This window comes from Colossoma macropomum, unplaced genomic scaffold, assembly GCF_904425465.1.
Source record: "Colossoma macropomum unplaced genomic scaffold, Colossoma_macropomum, whole genome shotgun sequence".
NCBI lineage: Eukaryota > Metazoa > Chordata > Actinopteri > Characiformes > Serrasalmidae > Colossoma > Colossoma macropomum.
The window spans coordinates 19212256-19234528 of NW_023494798.1; the positions used below are offsets into that span (position 1 = coordinate 19212256).

General features: G+C 38.7%; 1 protein-coding gene across 2 annotated transcripts; it reads right to left on the reverse strand.

Annotated features, from left to right (window-relative positions):
• Window positions 1-11367: 11367 nt before the first annotated feature.
• Window positions 11368-22000, reverse strand: parp12a (poly (ADP-ribose) polymerase family, member 12a). Of its 2 annotated transcripts, none has more exons than XM_036585447.1 (12): window positions 21634-22000; window positions 18003-18138; window positions 17580-17856; window positions 16642-16740; window positions 16369-16501; window positions 15991-16159; window positions 14978-15098; window positions 14790-14886; window positions 14276-14360; window positions 13847-13977; window positions 12227-12378; window positions 11368-12108 (listed from the first exon to the last, which is right to left on the reverse strand). In XM_036585447.1, the coding sequence occupies exons 1-12, from the start codon at window positions 21924-21926 to the stop codon at window positions 11855-11857; spliced, it is 1947 nt and encodes a 648-aa protein (XP_036441340.1). In that variant the 5' UTR covers window positions 21927-22000; the 3' UTR covers window positions 11368-11854. The 2 variants fall into 2 exon arrangements, with proteins under 2 accessions (XP_036441340.1, XP_036441339.1); XM_036585446.1 differs by having other exon boundaries at window positions 16642-16743.
• Window positions 22001-22273: the final 273 nt, after the last annotated feature.

The window sequence follows — 22273 nt, forward strand, 5'->3', positions numbered from 1 at the left end:
TTTAGTACAAAAGTATTTGCTTTTAGGTGTACTTAAGTATAAAAAGTACTGATACTTACTACAGTTATGTTATTACACTGTTACAGTTTTTATGCCTGCAGCCACACATCTCCTTAACAGAAATTGTGCATTAAAATAATAGCATAACTATATTAACTTTCACGTTTTACTTACGTTTTACAATCAAAAGCACAAATCTTTGTACTTAAGTAGAAATATAGAGGACTTCTGCTTTTACATTAAACAATTCTCTGTTAGCTTAGATACAGTTTTTATACTTTGTCCACCACTCCTGTATTGGTCTTTTGGCAAAACAGCTAGCCAGTAGTTTTTGATAATTTGTATAATTAACATCTAAACATTTTAAGCAACACAGTAGTGAAACATAAACTGAAGAAAGGCGTAACATTGTTCACTTGTTCTGACCCTCAGTCGTAATATTCCGTCTGTGAGCCTTGTGCTGGCATTTTGTTTTTTCCCTTTTGTGTGTCCCATTATGTGCAGGTCCGTGATTGGCCACACAGGGGCGCACTGGTTTATAAGAGGTCACCAAGCAACCATCTGAAGTGCGTTCAGGGCTCTCTCCCCTCTGAAATGACCTGGAAAAACACCTGTTCAGACCAACCTGGCACTCTTCACTCCACTCACCTACACTCTGCTTCGTTTCATCTCTATTGTTAAACTGGTGACTGCTTTATTAGACTTAGTGAACTTGAGGAAAGTAGGAGATGAGTTCCTTTTTGATAGGTTCCCTTTTCTCCTGTTTTAATGTAGGGAGTTATGGTACCCATCTGCATTTTTGTTTCTTTTTTGAACTTTATTTAGACTTGTAATCATTAGTTGTTTAATTTATTATTTTGGCGTCTGCTTGTCCTAAAGCCGTCATCCCAACTTGCAATTGAGCCTTGGAAGAAAATGAACCTGCAGTTTTCTGGTTTAATGGTGTCTGGTGTTTGGTCTGGCAGCAGGTCTGGGAAGAGAGCCTCTCTCAATCTCAGATGGTGGCTCAGCGACCTCTTATATGTATATCAGTGAGCCCCTGTTAGTCTAGGGGTATGATTCTTGTTTTGGGTGCAAGAGGTCCCTGGTTCAGATCCCAGATGAGTCCCCAATTCCATTTCGGCCTCACCCTATACCAGGTCGCAGCACACTGTAGAAAAAAACAAAACAACAGGTCAACTTAAAATTGTAAGGCAACAAAATGAACACCTTTTTGTGTTAACAAAACTTGAATGAATGAGTTCTTCAGTGCTCTGAAAGTTAACTCAAAAAGGCTTAATGTTTTACAGAACAAAGCAATGAAAGGCCACTGTTATGTCAAGCAATAAAAGTGATATATAGTACTGTTATGCGTAAGCTGCAACCAACCAGAAAAACTTGACTTATAACCTTGGTTCAAATTGCAATGACCCAAAAAATCATAAGGTATAAACATTCATAGAGCCCAGGTGGTGTGTAGTTAGGAATGGGGGTGATGAAGCTCTTCCTTCCTTTCAGTCAAAAAACATTTTACAAAAGTTTAATTTAAACTCAGGATATTTGGAGTTTGGTAGCTTTTTAAGCACAGGGATGAGACTTTAAAAAAAAACTTATCCTTACACTCTGAGGGTGCTGAGGTGGTGGGGTGCTTCACTGCATTCACTGCTCGAGGGTTGGCCAGCATTCCTTCCTCAGTGTTTTGTGAAACGGGGCAGAGGGCTGGGGGTCTGGGGACTGGCTGTCCAGAGGGGCTTGGGAAACCTCTCAGGGATGCTGGGTGGCTCTTGAATACTGGCTGACTAAATTCCAACAGGATGGCTGGTGCTTATTCTGCCTGCCTGGCTGATGAGGCTGCTGCTGTCTGGCTGGGGTCAGCTGACTTTTCCCCAGGAATCATTATTGCAGAATATTTCCACGGTCAATGAGTGGTCAACGCTGCATCACTCCTGCACCTTTCTTTTTACTTGTTTTCTTTTTTTCTTTTTTACGTGTTCTTGAGGCCCTCCTCCCATATCATTCTGCATTGCTTTTCTACATAGAAGACAACATCACAGGGGAAGATAAGCAATGTGCAGTGTACATAACTATTCAAAAGTTTATAATAATTATTATAATAAAAAACTAACTGTTATTCTTAGATGTATTGCCCAGTATTTCTAGTTTTTTGAGAACAAGTTTTCAATAATTATGTTATCTACCTCAATATTTGATCATTTTCAAAATCCAAAGTGCTCTGCATAATACCTTCTTCTTCTACATCTTATTGGTGTTGTACTATCTATCTTAATCATCAACAATGCTGAAAATAATCAAGCTGAGAGACACAGAAAAAGCCCAGTGAAGCCTGTTTATTCCTCCTGTCTGCTCTTATGCAGGTATGTCAAGTTATACTGTGGTCACATATGTATGAATTTACTGAAAATACTGTTCCTACTGTTATAGAAAGTGCTCTTTATTGAACACACCAGCAGAAAGGCCACCACCACTACCCACACACTTCACCCTAACAGTGACCCCTCACTGTCCTGTGTGCTCTTTATGCCAGCGCAGAAAACAAATGTTCCCTTATGCTAAGCTGATGTCTTCAATCATTATACAATTAAACAGGAAGGTAGACATTTGGGTCAGTTAGAGAATGACTGTGAGACAGAAAAACTTGGAGACCTACCATCTCATTTTCCCCAAATAGTACTATGAGCAAAGGGGAACATGCAGAAGATACGCTGGCTTGAACATTTAGTGAAACAAGGTTCTCCTGCTGAACATTCGGGTCAGAATTGATAAACACACAACTTAAAGAAAAGTACAAGACCCATGTAAGTCACTACAATTAAATCCCTGTCTGTACTGGATCTGTAGTGAATTGGTCTGGTTTGACCTTGTTTGTCAGTGACTGGCCAAAGAACGTTCAAATTTATTGGCTGTCAAAAACCAGCAGGTGGAGCTCTATACCTTATCATAGAACAGCACTTTTATAGCTGTGGGCTGGAGAGGGGGATCAGTCCCACAAAAGCAAAAGAGTGATTTTTGCTGTTTTATTGCATTTAATTGCGTTTTATTATAATTGATGTCCCTGATAAATCCAGCATACCTGGAAAGTGGCTTTCATCTGTTTTTGGATAATTTCTACACCTGTCCCAAACTCCTCAAGGACCTGTGTAGCCTGAATATCAGAGCATATGGCACATATAGAGACAATAGAAGGGAATGTCCCCCTACATAAACGCAAATGTACTGGAAAAAAAAGGATCCTAGAGGCTCCTTCAGGTGGATCCGTGGCGACCCACCAATTTTTGTGAAGTGGATGGACACGTGAGGTCGCTGTCTGGAAGCACTGTGCAAAGGAGAATCAAAGCTCAGGCAACTGGACCACCAAATCTATTACATGCCCAACTTCTGTCATGGAGTATAACAAGCATATGGGAAGTGTTGGTTTGAGTGACCAGCTAATTCAGTACTACTGTGTACACCACAAGAGCATGCAGTTACAGGACATTGCTCTTACGCTTCCTGGACATTGCAGCCACAAACAGCATCTTCCTTCACAGAGAGAAGCAGGAGGAACTGATGGCCCAGGGTCTTCCTGGAGGAGCTGACAGCCCAGTTGTTTGGAGTCACAGTTGCAGTCCCTCATGCCAAGACACTTACCCGTGGCGGTCTCTAACCGACCCGATACCCGCAGGAGGGCATCGTATGGATGCAAGACCTGTGTACACTGTATGCAGACAAGGCAGGTCCATCAGTCTACCCCCTGAAAGCATAAGGAGTGTGATGTAGCCCTCTGTTTCATTGCAAACAGGAACTGTTTTGAGGCATGGCATAACTAATGTGTGTTGTAAATTAAATGTTTCAGTTTCACTTTTGTCTTTATGGTCATACAACCATTTATACATTCTTGTGACATCACTGCAGCATACATATTCTGATTGCCCAGGCGAACCAAAAATAGGAAAAAAATGAATTAGACCCCTAAAGGGTAAAATCCAAGATGGGTAAAAAAAATATCACAGAACTGGCTAAAATTGCTGACAGATGAAAAGAGTTTTGCGAGGAGTTTTTGATGACCCCAAATCAAAATACACTGCAATACTTGAAAGAGACCTGTCGCCACTTTGTTCAGAAGTTGCAAAAGCCATCCATATGACATCTAACCACAAATCTACAGGAGCAGATGAGGAACTGATTAAATTGGTCAAAAGTGAAGCCAAATCTCTCAAATTCATTGTAAGAATTTGGAAGGCACATGATTGGCCAGAGGACTGGGTAAACAGGAAATTGCAATTCATTGCAGAGGAGGAACTCAAAATCAGATTGCAGATTTGCAGAAAGCTCAGAATCTCCATATGTTGATTTCAAAAAAGGTTTTGACTCAGTATCACTTGACAAAGCCTGGATAACTATGTTATAAATGGGTTTCCCACCTCATCTCATCAACCTTTTGGTAGGGTTGCACTAAAAGCAAAGAGCTAGAGTCAGAGTAGCAGATTAGTTCCACATCAAAAAAAGGTTTAGGCAGGGATGTCCCGTATTGCCTGGCCTGTTGTAGCAGAGATAGCTATGCATGAAGCACTGGGACGGCTAAAAAGGCAAATTCAGGATTAGTGGATGACTGATTTCAAGCCTGCGATATGCAGACATCATCCTACTCACAAGTTCTGAAGCTGAGCTTCAAGAGGTGGTTGATCACCTCACTGTAGCTGGACAAAATGTTTTTATCAACATAGACAAAATAAAAGTTATATCAGGGGCACACAACTCTAGTCCTAGAGGGCCGATGTTCATCACACTTCGATAGTGGCCCACACTCACTAAACCTGGTAATTAGCAGATAAATTGAATCAGGTGTGTTTGAGCAGGTAAATCACATGTCTTTGTGCACCCCTGCATTCTATGCTAAAATGTGTAATATCAAGATTAATTGAAGTCCTCTGGAAACAGGGGAAACTTTTCCATATGTTGACTCAACTCAGATTCAGATTTGGTGGAAAATGACAATCAACACAGAATGTGATAAGGACATGTGCAAAAGACCAGACAGAGTGAAAACTTTAACGATTATGAACTTAGTATGGCCTGTGGTCAGCTATGGATGTAAAAGCTGATGAATACAGGATAAATGCCTTTGAAATAAAGTGCTACAGACAATTCATGAGGATTCCATGGACAGCTTGTCGGGACCAAGGGCTGTCCCCTTCAACCCCTGGCCTCCAACATAATATTATGAATAAAAAAGAAATCTTTTAATACTGGCTAAACACTTACACTAATAACTGTTCTAAGTCTAAGTTCTCAAAAGATGTCAAAAAGGAAAGAGTCTTCAGTCGCTGAGTTTGTGGAAAGAGGAAAAAAGGCTTCTTCTTTATTCCAGCATCAGATGACACAGGGTCTCGAGAGACCCAACTGCACAAATACAATGTTCAGACAGTGCTTGTTATACACTTTGTCTGGGATGATATTATGTCACCTCACACTTTCTATCAATTTTTTTGTTCCATTTGGTCCCATTGGATACAAAACCCAGTCATTAATTATACATAATGTATCTCATGTATACAACACTTACGTATATGATGCAAGTTCACAAGTTTGCTCAGACACCTGCATGTGGGGTCAGAGAGTCCATTTGCTTTTGGAAAGCACCCAAACCTATGGCAGGCTATGGCCTAATGCATTTCCTATGTTACCTCTTAGTGAGAAATTAATATTCCCTTTTAGTCAGTGCTTAACTGATCTGACTCATCTGATTATTGATTGCATGTCTAATCTATTTACTTATTGATTAAGGGTGTATTTATCTTCCATCAAGCTAAAAAGACTAATGATTGCATTCTGCAAATACTGGGAGGGGACATTAACCTCCTAAAAACAACAAAAAACAGAAAATTATCTTATTTTGGTCACGTGATGAGATAGGATTTAATAGAAAAAACAGTATGAGGAACAAGAGTCAACCTGATCAAATGGACGGGTCTATGGAAGGGTCTAAATATGACAGAAGATGAAGAACAGGATGGAATAGATTGCGATTGCTCACAGTGCGGCCCACCCCCAGCTCACGGAAGGCTGAAGAGGAAGAGAAACTTAAGGAAACTCTCTTGACAACAGTAAAAAGTGTTTTAGTGGATATGGGGGTTTTAAGAGCATCGCTTGCATCTGCTGGTAGCCAGATTAGCAAACTAAAATTAAAAGAGTTTGCTTTACAGGAAAAGCAGCCAGAATTTGGTATGAATCTGAAGCCCAAGTGATTTAAGAAAAAGAATTACAACAGGAGTTTGAGCTTTAAAAGAAATTACATCTCTACTTTTGTCTTGTAGGTTGGAATTTGTTAAGTTTAATTATTTTACTTGCCTAATGCTGTTCTATCTTTCATTAACTGGGAGTTTTTGTGGTTTGTTTTGGTCCATTTTATTTTAATCTTAACACTGACTTGAACATTCTGGCTATGATGTTTTGGTCCGGGCTATCTGGGGTAATTTGAGGAAATTAGACTGATAATTTATTCTGGATGAATCGGCCAATCAAACCCCTCATACTTTTCCTAAGCAATAAAGAAAAGACAGAAAATACCGCACTACATTAATTGGTCTTTCAAATGGGAATGTTTTTAATTTTCACTTCAGCAAGACAAATCAAAACCTCTAAGAAAATTTTTATTTTTATTTTGTGCTGAACGTTTTGCTGATGCATGTCTCAGTGCATGAACTCAGAATGAATGCATTTTGACTGAAGATATGTCATTAGGTCATTAGATCCAGACCTTTCAAAATGCCTTCTAAATAAAGCTTATCCTCATGACTCTCTGCTCTGTGTTGCAGTTCACATTTGAGGTAAACACTCTCCAGGTTTCTGAGGTGACTGAAGCTCTGTACTTTTTAGCTCCTACATAACCTATTTGAAATTGTAATTTGCGCAGCAGTTTAAAAGGTACTTGTTGTTTTAGGGAAGTTTATAGCATGTCTCTGACTAGAGATTTCTGCCTACACCAGGAATTCATTTTTAGGGATTGATTGCTCTGTACTGAATATACAAAAGTATGTGGATATGAAGGCATTCACAGATGTGGTCAGTAAATACCTTTGTAGGATTTTTGAATGGAAGCTTGTATGTCTAAGTAGTAGTGGTCACACTGTTTACTTACTGCTGCACTGCTAATAGAAATTGGCATTTTGTCATGCAAGTCCATCACATTACAGGAAACCATCTCAATCTGTTCCCTATTGACTCATCACGTCCCTCTGAAGTCTGAAATATATTGTATAACTTACAAGGCAGGTTATGATGTATGAAAACACATATCTCCAAAGCCAAAATGAGTGACTTCAGTCAAACAAAATAGGAAATCAAATCACTGCCTCTGGTGGGCCAGTTTTTGGCACTGAAACAACAATACTTGAAAGAAAGCACCCACCAAAGTACTGCACTATGTATGTTTACCCTCTTTGTTGTTAATAAATCAGAGTCAGTCCAGGTGAAGTTGCATAAGTTCGCACTATTGCACACAGGTTACAAATAGTTTCTGTTATATTAGGATTTACATGATAGCATTCAGTCTAGCAGAGTTTCATGTAACTAGAGTGGAATTTCTGCCATGCTCAGTTAAGAGTACAAGAGAGACATGTTTCACATACAATACTGTTTAAAAACCTTTGGCACTGAGAAAATGATGTTTGAAGTTATTTATCTGGACAATAAGTATTTATTTGTCAGAACAATCACTAAGGCTGAACCTCAAATGTTTATCTGCTCCCTATATAATGCACTGCATATATCATTACACTATGGCTTCTACACCTAAATAGTGCACTAAATGTTGACTAGAGTCTTACACAGCTTATGGCTGAATATAAATGGCTTACAACTTGTCATATAAAGCACTACTTGAGTGTAGAAGCCATTATTTCATGGCAGTATATAAAGAGTAGGGAACCATTTGAGATTCAGACTAAAATTAGAATACATATAAATACTACTACTTGATATACATTTTGATAAATCCTGCATTAAATTAAATCAGATGTGTAGCTGATATATTTTAACAAGTTCATGTGATGACTGGAGTTCATTGAGAAGTCAGGAACCAAACTAGTTTTCTTCTGACTGTATTTTTCTAACCAACACACCTGTGACGTATTTTAAAAAGCATTAAGTTTTGTTACATTTTACTTTATTTTTGCATAACATTAACATAATTATGCACATGCATGAACATGCCATAGTAGAAGTCATATGCTGTTATAAGTTGTCATAACAGATTCTGTTCAGTAATATAACATAACAGTGTTACCATTAGCAGCAACTGTTATGACAGATGTCACTATATCATGATATCATTACAGCTTCTGTAATGCTAATGTTTACTAATGTACTCTCCTTTGTAGTCATGACATCACACATTGTGATGTCATGACAATGCAACATGACACTGTTACGTAGCTCGACAAAATCTGTCATGGCAAATCATGACAGCATATGACAGGGGTGTCCAAATGCGGCCTGGGGGCAGATTGTAATTGTCCGGTGGCTTCTGTTAAAGGCTTCTAAAGAGTGTGTTATAAGTGGCCTGCCAGCTAACCTGTTCCAGAAGCAGCCACAGTCACTGAGGTAGGGAGAGCAGCCCCTCTTCCTTTGATGATGCAACTGAAGACATGAAACATCCATCCAAGCAACCATTTGTGGAACAGTTTCAGTGAAGTTTTTCTCCTTTGAATTTCTCTCTAATATTAAGTCTAAAAGTCTACTCCTCACTGAACTACAGCAAGATTGATGATTCAAAGCACACTTACTGTATTGTCAGCTGTTTAAAACATTAATGCATAACAACCACATAAAGAAATACAGCATATCATTTTTTTTTTCCTTTATTTTCTTGGGAAGGGTGAGGGAGGCATGGGCTCACTATTGGGCCCAGAGCCTAAAATTTGGTATTACTATGTTTAAAGAACAATGTTTTATTTTAGCTCTTTATTTTTGTTCTTATGCAGGCTGTGACTAATACATTCATTTGTGAGCTGCTGTTTTTCCATGAACTTTCAGCTTCTGTCTCCTTTATCAGTTTCTGTACTGACTAGAACAGGGTTGTTTTAGGGAGGAGGCTTGTCTGATAAAGCTGCTGAATACAAAATAACACCTGCCTCCCGTTTTCCCAAATACAGAGCAGGACAGCTGTGTACCAATTCAGACGTTATGGCCCCATGCAGCAGTGTAGTAGCGGTGGGTGGCCGCCTAACTGCACCTTGGGAGTTATGGATAATAAAAGGGAATAATCAGTGCTTCTTTTTTTGTGCTCTTTTGTCCTTGCTTTCACACACACGCCCGTCCCATGACATCCCATTTTGTCTTTAAATGTTTTATCCTAGACCTTTTTAACTCCAACAGGACCTGCTGACAGAGCCAGGCTTCTGTTCTTCACTCCTACAACCGCCTAAAATCATTATGTTATGTTTCACCTCCCACTCCAACCACCCCCACCTGTCACCTTTTGAACACTCGGCTAGATCAGTGACTCTCACTAATACAGTGTTTTAGAAATACAGCACAGAACAAACAAATGAACACTGCCACCTTAATTCACTAATGCCTTAAATCCACTGCCACACTAAATGCTCTGCCACCTTACATTTGCTGATACAAGCTGATACCTGGAGGACTGGATTCCTGCACAGTTTGGTGATTTTCCTGCTCAAACACACCTGATTCAGCTCATCAGTTAATTGCCAGGTTTGTTGGAGTGTTAGGCCGGATAACAGCCCTGTTCTCTCATCTGGGTCTTGGTCTTGTTTCTTGAAAAAGGTGTTTTAACTATTGCAGGAGTTAAGCAGGATATCTTCTCCTGAAGTCTATTAAAGATCTTTTGCAGCCTCTGAAGTAAGAAATCCCCCTTTTTTAATTACTCTGTTCAACAAATGATGGAGCAAAATTCAATCTCAACACATTTACTGAATGGTTGTACTCCATAACACCCAAGGTGGAAGTTTAGAAATTGGGATAACTGCACTCCTGAGATTTATTGGATTCCTTGGAAACATCTGGAGTTATAGATTATAGTGATTTACTTATTTATTTATATTAAGTTATGCAGTTTTTTTTCAAGTCACAGCATGATTATTTGGAGGTTATGAAGAGATAATTTAAAAGGAAAACAAATGTTTCTAAAAAGATGACAATCAATGTAAGATTCTACCAGGGGCAAGATGTTCCATTAGAGGAGCAACAAAATTGACTGCTGTTAGTTTATTCCCCTATTTGTTTATGCCCCACCATCCTGTACCATGTTTTAGTATATACAGATATCTGTTGTAGAAAGAACAATAATCTGCAGTTAAATGTGTGCTCTTTAATTACAACCATGTTTATTCTCATTCTCATTTACTGGGAAATGGAGAGGTGTGTCTGACTCCACCCTCAGCACACATACCTTACCTTACCTCAACAGCTTGTGTGTCTTGTATGACAACAAGATGTACCTCATTATAAAATCAAGCATGAGCCACCAGTTAATCTGGTTTACAAACACACAACTCTTTGGGATGCTGTGCTACACTGACACAGCATATACTCAGAAATCTGTTTAAAGCTGCTGGCTGAAGGAGAATTCCACAGATTTTTTAAAATTTCTGCATAATTCTATTGTTAAAATGTAAAAAACAGCCATTCAGAGTGGTTTGATGTGAAATGCTTCATTCTAAAGAAACTTACAGAGCTAGAATTGTTCACAGCGGTGGTGATAGGAGCCAGACGTTTAATGTCTCTAAAAGATGTGGTATCGAAGGTCACTGGAATTCGGGTTTGGTTTTCAGCCTTGCCCTTTATGTGCAGAGATTTCTCCAGGTTTTCTGAATCTTTTAATAATGTTATGGATACTACATGGTGAAACCCCTAAATTCCTTGCAATCGTGCGTTAGAGAATGTTGTTCTTAAACTGCTAGACTTTTCACTTACGCGTTTTTCGTAGTGGCGACTGAGCCTTTCTTGAATGCTCCTTTTATAGCCAATCATGATAGCATCACCTGTCACCTATTCATCTGTTTACCTGTGGAAAGTTTCAAAACAGGTGTTTTTGATCATTCCACAAACTTCCCAGACTTAAATTGAACCTGTCCCAACTTTTTTGGAATGTATCAAATTTGGAATTAGCATATATTTACAAAAAACATTAAAGTTGCTAAGGTAAAATATTAAATTTCTCTTCTTATATGAGACAGCTTACAAATCACTGCTTTCTGTTTTTATCTGCATTTTACCTACTGTTCCAACTTTTTTGGAATTGGGTTTTTGGAAACATTTACTAGAATAACCTATAAATGAGGAAACCAAAAGTTGAACTACTTAAACTGATTAAGCCTGGGTTATGTTACTACAAGGAGAGAGACACTTTACAGTTTCTATAGCTGAAGTTTGGTCATTTATTGTGTTCAGAATTCATACAGTAGGAACGACAATTCATTTGAAATTACATGCATCAAAACTCTGAAAATCATGCAGAATAGCACACTATAGATCAAAGTAAAACCCAGATCTACTGAAGACCTCTTCATCTAGTTAAAGCTTGTATTAGGATTTAAAACCATACCAATGTAACAGTACGTGACCTCAGTGCAGCAGAAAATGTGCAGAAAAAGTGCAGTAATGCAAAGGACTTCAATTGTTTTGTTTTTGTTTTGTTTTGTTTTTGTTTTTGTTTGTTTTGTTTTGTTTTTTTGTTTGTTTTGTTTTGTTTTGTTTTTTGTTTGTTTTTATATGGGTTTCTAAAAGCAACACTATTAAAATGTAAAAGCGTTGACTTTTCTCATAAAACCCATTTTAATTGAGTGCAGGATGAGTCATACTCATGCCATCACTTCTCTCAATAGCAGATATGTGTGCACACTGCTGGATCCTAAGAGTACTCAATGATGTACTCAGGATAGATCTGATACTTCTCAAAGATGACAAAGATGGCAGGGTTGGCTTCATTGTCCACACAGCTATCATAAAAGCTTTGTTTTTCTTTCTTCTGTGGGGGTCGGAGGTAGCTGCTGTTCCCTTTGGTGAATTCTCCCACAAGCACGAGTGCAGCAAACATCATTTTAGAGCCGCCCTTGGACTTCGCATAACTGTCCGAATATTTGGCATCTCTCGCAAAGTAACTTCCTGTGTAGAAGAGCAAAAATTAGACATCTTATGGTGTCGTGGAGGAGACAGTGTAAAATGTTAGAGCTGAGTTTGCGGTTATGTTTGATTAACATTAAGTATTAATACAGCACCCTACCCTTCCCATAAAGAGTCCCATGGACACCACAGATCCTCCAGTCAAAGTTCTGGTCACAGATGGGCTCTATTAGAGACTGATCTGTGCCGTGGAACAGATAACGCTCATCCACATCTCTCCCTCCATTCCTCTCCTTCATCTGCTCTTTCTGCCTGAAAGGAGCAGAAAAGACATCATCATCAAACATGGAACAAGCTGCATAAAACGCAGTGGCACATTTACCATGACGTTTATCATGAAGAGCAAATAGCATAACAGAAACACATTTGTTAAGAGTAATGTGGCATCTTGAGATTCTGATTACATGTTCAAATTGAATTTATTGCAAGCAGTTGGACCTTTTAAACCTATTTTCAATTTACAGTGGATTTTACAAAGGAATTGAATTTTCAATTTACACATGTAATCAAATTTGGAATTTACAAAAATCAGTATAGTTGATAGGGTAAAATATTAAATCTCTTTTCTTATCTGAGTTTACAAATCACTGCTTTCTGTTTTTATCTGCAACTTTTTTGTAATTGGGTTTTTAGAAACATTCGCTAGAATGAAACTGAAAGTTCAGCTACTTAAACTGATCAAGCCTGGGTTATGTTACTATAAGGAGAGAGACACTTTACAGCTTTACAGCTGAAGTTTGGTCATTTATTGTGTTCAGAATTCACACAATAGTAATGGTAATTCATTTGAAATTATATGCATCAAAACTCTGAAAAGGAGCAACATTTGTGAAACACATTCTGATCACATGTTCGAACTGATTTAATTGCAAGCAGTTTAAGCTTTTAATCCTATTTTTCAATTTACAGTGGATTTTACAAAGGAATTCAATTTTCAATTTACACATGTAAACATGTACAAATGAACACAACATTTTACTAGAAAAAAAGTTCAGTTCTTACAAGTAAAAGCTATTTTTACTGGTCGATATTTAATTTTTACATGTGCAAATCAAATTCCTGATATCAAGAATTAAATATTTACTAGGTGAAATTTAATTTCACATATTTAAACTTTTGAAATCAAGAAAAATAGGAAATAAAAGCTAAAACAGCTATAGTAATCATAATTTCAGGTTCAAATGAATTTTTAATTGTAATAAACATACCAAATGTTAAGCTTTTATTTATATTAGTAAAAACTATTACTGAAACTATAATGAAATGGAAAAAGATGTCATTATTATTATCATTATTGTTGATGTTGTTGTTATGAAATTAAATCATACGTGCTAAATATACTTAACATAATATTAAGATGTTATTAAAAGCATCTTTACCATACAATTTAATATCATTTGTCAGCACTTTTTCCCTTAGAATTTACAGCTACTGAGCTATTTGCAGCTCCTACCAGAGCTTTACTTGGTGTGTATGACCTCATTTACATGTTGATTTTGATTGGCTCTTACTTAGAACATTGTGAAAAATACCACAGAGTTAAAATGACACGTGCACTAATCACTGCCATGGTGACTTCATGAATTGCTCTTATTTTCTGTGCTGTACATTTTGCAAGGGATAGCACTGTTACCAGTGTTATAAATCTGGCTCATTCTGTTTCTACAAAATGGTAACTTTATGGTAGAATAATATAGAAAGCATTTAGAAATGCACTTACCACTGAAAGACCCTCCACAGAGAGGGATTCTGCACCCTCCTGACACTGCGAATTGTGCTTGTAGGCATTGTCCGTTTAAACAGCAAACTTACTGTTTTGTAATCAGCTGCAGACCTTGACAGAGGAACAATCTGAAGGGATACTTAGTTAGTTCATTTGTACTGTCTAATGTTTTGTATTAACCTACTGAAAGTGCAGGATCCATCAACTCAAGAATAACTCAGCCTGTTTGCATTGTTTTGCATGTAATTACTGACTAAGCTTTAGGATGTAATAAGCCTCTGAATTTAAAAGGGTAATGATTTACACAAATGTTATCACTGGTTAAAGACAGTCTTTCGGCAAATTCAATGTTAATGCTAGCAACTGCAAAAATAAAACAACTTACACAATCACAATTATGTTAACTTAAGAGAAGTGTGTGCGTACCTTGTAGGTGAAGTCAGGCAGTGCTCCTTTATCCCAGTGCGCAGGGACTTCCAGAGAGGAGGAGCTGGAGCTTTCCTGAGTGTCACTAAAACAGTATTCATATATTCATGTAGATATTGTAACAAGATTTTACAATGTATCAAACCTTGTCAATAATAAAAACATAATAAAAGGAAAGATTACAGCTGTATAAACAGATGGTGGGTCCTGACCATTTAACAGGTTAGCCTTACTTAGTTCATCATCAACTTAGACATTATGCTATTATGCAAGTAGTAGAACTAATCTGATACAGCACGGGTGCACAACTCTGGTCCAGGAGATTTGTCCAGCACAGTTTGGCGATTTACCTACTCAAAACACCTGATTACACTTCTCTGTTAATTGCCAGGTTTAGCAGATGTGTTAATGTAGAGAAACCCCCAAACTTTCCTGGACACCAGCCCTCCAGGATTGGAGTTGTGCACTCCTGAGATACAGTACGCCTCTACAAGACGCTAAGACGCTACAGTACCTTTTCAGTTTGCCCTTGACGTCTTGAGCTGAAACAAACAGAGGCCTTCTTCGAATGTCTCTTTTTGTCTTGTACCTTATGTTTTGTTGATGCATATCTGGAAATTAAAAAGTTTATATTAATGAACTCTTAGAGAACACTCATTATTTAAGAAAGGAATGCCTTCACAGGTCTTGAGAAATAACTACCTTTCAGTCTGAGCAGATAGTCATGATTCGCCACGCTGAATGGAATTTCAGTTTCAACTTCAGCAAGATACCGATTCTCCAAGGTCTTTGAGGTGAGTGAGGACACATGCTTTGCGTCTTCCTGTATAAGAAAATATTTAAAACAATATTCATTATCTGATGTAACTTAAAGTATTAAATGCTACATGCATAACATATACATTCATGATTATATTTGATGAAACTTTACATATGTTATTAATTACCGTATCTTAAAAGCATAGTGTAGCAAAAAATCAAATTTACAAAATTTTTCAAGACATTTGGTGTCCAAACTTTGCTTCTTTAACTAGCGCTGGAGCGAAAAGGCTACATCCAGATCTTTATTAAGGTTGCATAGACCTGTTAACATAGTTTAGTGCACATGACTTATTGTAAATTGTAAAAATACTTATAAAACTTCACCATGTAGCTGAACAATGCTGGGGGGCAACACTTATTCTAGAGAACCTGTTTCAGACTGTAGTGTCCATAGGCCTGAAATATGACTCGCAGATTACGTTTACAATTCCGATTGTTTCTTTTTATAAACAACATGACATGCATGCCCTCAAATAGGGATCAGATTTGGGCAAAACATTGTCTAAAATGGCTGCCTACAGCATCCAGCTGCATAGTAAAGTTTAACTCATTTTTATAGTTCACATAAACTAGTTTACAGTTAAGCAGGAGGCAGTCTCAACTGGTTGAGAAAAGCTTTGTGAATGTACTTATGGAATTGATGTGGGTGGCAGTCAACATCTAGGGCTTCATAGCAGTGTTAGCCTTGTAGCTCCAGCACTAGAGAACCAAAATTTGGACAACAAATATGTCTTGGCTGATCAGCAACATCTGGGGTAAGTGGAAAAAAAAACTGTGTAAATTTGATTTTTCACCAAATCATTCCTTTAAATTGTATCTGTGTGTGTGTGCGAGTGTGTACAACCGCAAAACTGATACTACCAAAAGAATTAATGGTCAAGAATCATACTGACCCCATGTCCATATTCAGTCCATGTTCCTCGGTCATTCTTCCAGTACCAGAGCCACTCAGTGGTCAGGACGAAGTGAGGGGGTTTGGTAACAGAGGATGCTGTAGAAAGTCGACGAACTGGTGCCCCTCCACATGTCATTGTAAGGAAATTCACTGACAGAGACCCAGTGCTGTGGCCAGGAACAAAGTTAACTTTGTAAGGAATCTGTTTTATTAAGCTGAGACATGCTGAAGGAACCAGCTTATGTTAAAGTTGTTACATGTTTTGACATCTATAACAGACATTGTCAACTGAACAGAAATTAATTAAAAGAAGCCATCAGGCAGGCAAGGCACACTAAAAGTTAGTTTACAACAATAACATAGTTATAGGAAATACCTCATGTCATTAGCTGGGTTACAGTAGGCCCTCTCAATATGCTCTTCATTGGGCAGCTGCCTCCATGTCACTCCATCCTTGTCTAAAATCTCCCATTTATATGGCAGGTCATGGTGAACACGGACACATTTCTCTAATGGATAGATACATAATCAGGGAAAGATCACAGGCTCATTCTTGGATAAAACATCGCTGGTTTTCCTGGCTGGATTAATCAGAACCTGAACATTCTGTTTATGCAGTAAATGTTTGGACTGTGTTGAGTTTTGTTACCTTTGAAACTACATCCCTTGCGAACATAGAAGAGGCAGATTTCATTGCGGTCTGCTTCACTCACTGAGTTGCTGGAATGCTGCCTGATGCACTGCTTGGCTACTGGAGAAGAGAAGAGAAGAGAAGAGAAGAGAAGAGAAGAGAAAGAAAAGGAAAGGAGAAGAGAAGAAGGGAAAGTAAAGATTGAAAAAAGGAAGAAGGCAGAAAAGCAGGGAAGAGGGCAGAAAAGCAGGGAAGAAAAGAGGGAAAGATTAGAAGAGAAAAAGGGACATGTCAGAGAGGTGTAAAGAGGGGAAAAGTATAGAATAGTACAGAAGAGCAGAGAAGCATAGAGCAGAGAGAAAAAGAGTAGAAAAAGGAAGAAAAACACAGTTGAAAATCATTGTATTTTTCATTGACCTTGTACTCTGCACATCTTATCACAACGATCCACTCCTCTGGGAACAGCTTATGGTAAACTGAGCTAAATCATGGTCACATTGTGTGAATATAACAGACACAACTTAGTACAATAGTTGTATATTTGTTAACATTTAATTCAGGGGTGTCCAAGCTTATCCATACAGAGTCAATGTGGCCGCAGGTTTTCATTCCAATCAAGCAAGAGCACATATGATTTGTTCAGTTAGTCTCAGTCTTCAATCAGTTCTCCTGCTTGGTTGGGATGAAAACCTGCAGCCACACTGGCCCTTTGAGGATAACACTGGACACTGGAAAAACCCCTGATTTGTGCTGTTGTGGCTGACAGAGAAGCTGAGCAGTTGGCACAATAAAATGTATTATAACAGTAAACCAAATATAGTTACATAATATAATATAGTCAAAATTCAGCATACAACATAGAAAAGAATAAGCTACTGTTTTTTTCACCATATCTTTGTCATTCTGTTGTAAATATGGCAGCACGAACTTTCTGAAATGAAGGTCATCTTTCATACCTTTCTCTGCTCCTTTGGGGGCAGGTTTGTCATTCTGCCCAGTGAGTAAAATCTTGTTCTTGTATATTTTGTGAAGGTTGCGAATGTTTTCTGGGCTGAGTCCTCTGCCGTTCAGGATCTTCATGGCGGTCGCATCGAACGAATGAGCCCGTTTACAAGCAGCTCCAAATTTACAGTCGTCCTGCAGGAAGTGCTGGCAGAGGTGCAGGTTGGTGCAGGACGTCTGATATTTACAACTTCCATGTTGTCCGTTCCCTTTATTATAATGAGAGCACACCTAAAAACAACAATGATAAAGAATGTTGATACAGACACATATAAAGGGCTGCACATTTTAATATGCAGCAGGTCATTACTGTGTTGTTGAGTGTATCTGTGTAAATAATGACTCAACCTGGAGCTATACAAACAAATTAATCTCACCTCTGGAAGAAGTAAAGGGTCATTCTGCAGCAGAAGTTGAAACAGTTGTGCTTCTTCGAGGTAATAAAGATTATTTTTTTTCAGGACCAAAGAATTATGTGGCGATTTCAAGTCGTGGGAGTTTTTGCACTTAGACCTGGTATTGGCACAGTGGAGATTATATTTAGAATGGTAGCTGCCATTAGAGATAAAAGAAATGCATCTAAATGCACAAAATGACATGATTACACATTAATAAAAATGTAAAAACATTGTGCAGAAAAAAATTAATAGAAAATTAAATGTGATGTAAAATGTAATTACATATGTATGTATTTATTTACACAAATATTTATTTCAGGGGCGCTACCAGAAACATGAAGTTGGTCTCATTAGACATAAAGTCAGCTGTGATTTGTAAATTCACTATGACCTGTATTTGAATGAAAACAGTACAAAGACAAGATAATTCATATTTTAACAAATCAACAATTATTTTTTTCCAAAAAACGTTTGGACAGGGGGAATTTAAGAGTAGGAACATTGTGAAATGTTCAGAAAACATTATAAAAGAGATGATGTAATCATGAGTATAAAAAGAGCACCCATGAAAGGCCTAGTCCTTTTTGAGCAAAGATGGTCAAGACTCACCACAAAAAATGCATCAGCAAAGAGACCAACTGTTTAAGAACAACAAACAAGTTCTCAACGAACATTTTAGGTATTTCAACCTCCACAGTACATAATATTATCAAAAAATCTCTGTGCACCAAGGGCAAGACCAAAAACAGCATCTAAGTGGGTGTGACCTTTGATCCCACAGGTGGCACTGCATTAAAAACTGGCATGCTTCTGTGATGGATATCACCACATGGGCTCAGGAACACTTTGACAAACTGTTGTCAATTAACACTGTTAGTCGCTGCATCCACAAATGCAAATCAAGACTGTACTATGCACAACAGAAGTCATATGTCATATGTCAACAAATGTCTAAGTGGTGCTGATTTCTCTGGGCTCAAGCTCATCTTAAATGGACTGATGCACAGTGGAAATGTGTGCTCTAGTAAATCTTTTAGATTGTTTGTGGAAAAAATATTTGTCCTGTTTTCTGGGACAAAGAAGTAAAGAATCATGCATATTGTTACCAGTGTAAAGCTCACTAGCCAGTGTTTGTTATGGTGTATTATGGTGTGGGGGTGTATTAGGGTATTAGGATCCATTGCATGGGTAACTTGAACATTTGTGAAATCACCAACGCTGAAAGATATATATGGCTTGTGGAGCAACATATGCTGCCTTTTAGACACTGTCTTTTTCAGACATCCATGCCTATTTGAACTGACAATGTCAAGAAACATTCTGCATGTTCAACAGCATGGCTGCAAATTCAGAGAGTACAGGCACTGGATTGGCCTGCCCGACTCCTATTGAAAATGTGTGGAGCTTTATGAATTGCAAAATATGACAACAAAAGCCTCACAGGTGAATACTTGTACAACTGAATAATGGCGAGAAAAATCCAATTAGTCCAATCAAATTAGATTAATTAGTGCCTTCAGTCCCCAACTTATTATTATTATTAAAACTGTTTATTATTAGGCTACAGCATGCTCCTTTCCCAACTTTTTTGGAACATGTTGCAGGCATTATATCTGGAATAAGCATATTGTGGCGTTGGAGCATGACCATACATCTGGTTAAAAAGGTCAGTTTTTGTGACTGCTGTTGTTGTCACTGAGTGGTTTCATTTGTAGTTAATAGGTTAATTGTAACTGAGGAGGATGGGTTACAGTGTATTGGAAGTGTCCACCCTCCTCGGATGTCATGTCCTCCTGCATTACCCCCTCCTTGTGTTTCGTGTTGGGGTAGCACAGCACTGGGCATTTCTCTGTCTGTTCAAGTGCCTGTTCAAAATAAGGACTATTCACCTATATGCGTTATATGCATAGGTGTCGAAATGGGATGTGGTCGCTGAGCTGGAAGAAGTCGGGTGGCACATTAATGAACTCAAAGGCAGATGGCAAAGAGGCCATAGACCGGAGGAAGGACACTGCACCTGCCTCCCTGACACGTCTAGCCAGCCAAGAGTAAGCTGGCTGGCTGGAGAAGACAGATGCAAGTGGTTGCCCAGGCAAACTTCGCAGGTGAAGCCGTCAATACTGGTGGAGCCGAACATGCAGCTGCCACGCCAGTTGAAAGTGCATACAAGCTGGTGTTCAGCTGCCCGCCTGCGTGGGAGGACGGTGCACCCGGAGTAGAGTATGCTGAGGAGCTGCTGTGCCAAGGACAAAGCCTCAGGAGAGGCGTGAGAAGCAGCACTTATGCAGGCAGGGACTCTGTGGAACACTGGGAAGGGTGCCCCTTGGGGGGGGTGGGGTGGGGTGTTGTTGACACTACAATGTATCTCAATGTATTACAGAAAAACAAACTACAAGCTACAAACTACAAGCTGAAACACTAAATATTGTGTGCTGTTTAATCTAATACAGGTCAAACATAAATGTACTAATCACTGTTTTCTGTTTTTATTGGCACTTCACACACTGTCCCAACTTTTTTGGAATTGGATTTGTTTGTCAACAGCTGTGTTCAATTACTACGTATATGTTTTGCATTCCCAAAGTACATGAACACAGATACACATACATTGATCTTCTGGTATTAACGTGCCATTACTAATTCATTACTAATAATATTCAACTGTGCATGCAGGTTACATTTTAGATCACATAACTTTTAATGTGAATGTTAGTAACAGCAACGTTCATCATGTCTCGGTTTGCGATCACCGTTGCCTCAGAATTAAAGACAGGACAGCGCTCCGCACCATCTGTAGTATCTTTGTTGATAATTCAGTTGTGACAGCAGAAACTGAATTAAGTTGGAACGTTTTTTCGTCTTAGTTAAAACCAAACGCTAATCGCAGTGACTGCGCAGAATGACTCTCACAAACAACGCCAAGGCGGAAACTCGTAGCAGTCAGCTGATGGAAATCCAGCTGATGATGTGAAGCTCGATTCACTGGATCTGTACGTTTCATCTTTATTCTCCTTTCTTCCCAGTAAAACGAAACTATGCTTGGCGAGTGAGTCTGATTACGAGACTTTTATTTTTTAGTCAAGCTCGGAATGTGCAAAATACGAAAAACATAACAACATACCAGAAAGAGGGAGTCATCTAGTCTACCCAGGCGGTAGATGTAATATTTATGTAAGGAAGTTCAAAGATTGCTCTTACACTGTGGAATTTGATGCATTTTAAGATGTTAAAGATTGTTATTCAAATTTTATTTGAGTCGTTCAGCGCAGAGACAAACGTTGCTGACCTACAGCTGAACTTGTGAGTCGTTTGAAAACAACCGATTCAAAAGAACGATTCGTTTATCACTAAATTCAGGACAGCGGACTTTTTTTTACACAGACTAATTACAGGTGGCTGCTGTCAACATGTCATTACATGCACAGTTATGTCTAAAATGCCTTAGTATTATCTATCTATCTATCTATCTATCTATCTATCTATCTATCTACAATATTAGTCAAACCACATTTTTAGCAAAATAGTTTCCATTTTTAGTTTTATTTTAACTTGAGCAATCCTGCCATCATAGAAACAGAATGAACTGGAGCAGAAAGGACTGATTTCTTACCCGAACCTGCACTTGCCGCACACCAGGTATCTGCACAAGTGCAGCTGCTCGCAGCCCCCGCACTCGCCCTGTTTGGTGCAGACGCGCAGCTCTGTTTTGGCCAGCAGCAGCGCTCCTGACCCCGGACTCTGCTCTACCACCACGAAGCTGCTGCGGTCAGACAGCAGCCCTTTCAGCAGCGAGGCGTCTACAGTGTAGCTCTTCTTCAGCACAGTGTCCACCTGACCCAGGTCCAGACAGCCGAAGTTATCACACAAGAGCTTCATAATGTGGTTAGACACGGCCTTCGCCATTTTACATATCCGAGTTGTCGTGCTGCTGTCTGTGTTATCTTCTGTGATGAACTTCCTGACTCTCGCAGAGTTTATTCTCGATTTCGAGAAACTGAAAGTGTAAATGGCAGTTTACGCCGGACGCTTGGTGGCACTGTTTTTCATTATAAGCCCCACTTAAAGTGAACAATGCAGTGTTGCTGTAAACTAGTGGCAGTAGTTTCAATCCATTTCTTATAAAACACACTGCCGGGCAAAAGTTTGGAATCAGAGTTTTCAATAGTGTAATACCTGATATCTGACTGCAGATAAACATGCAAGGTGATTATATGCTAGCCCTGTGTAACATCACAGGTTTCAGAAATTTA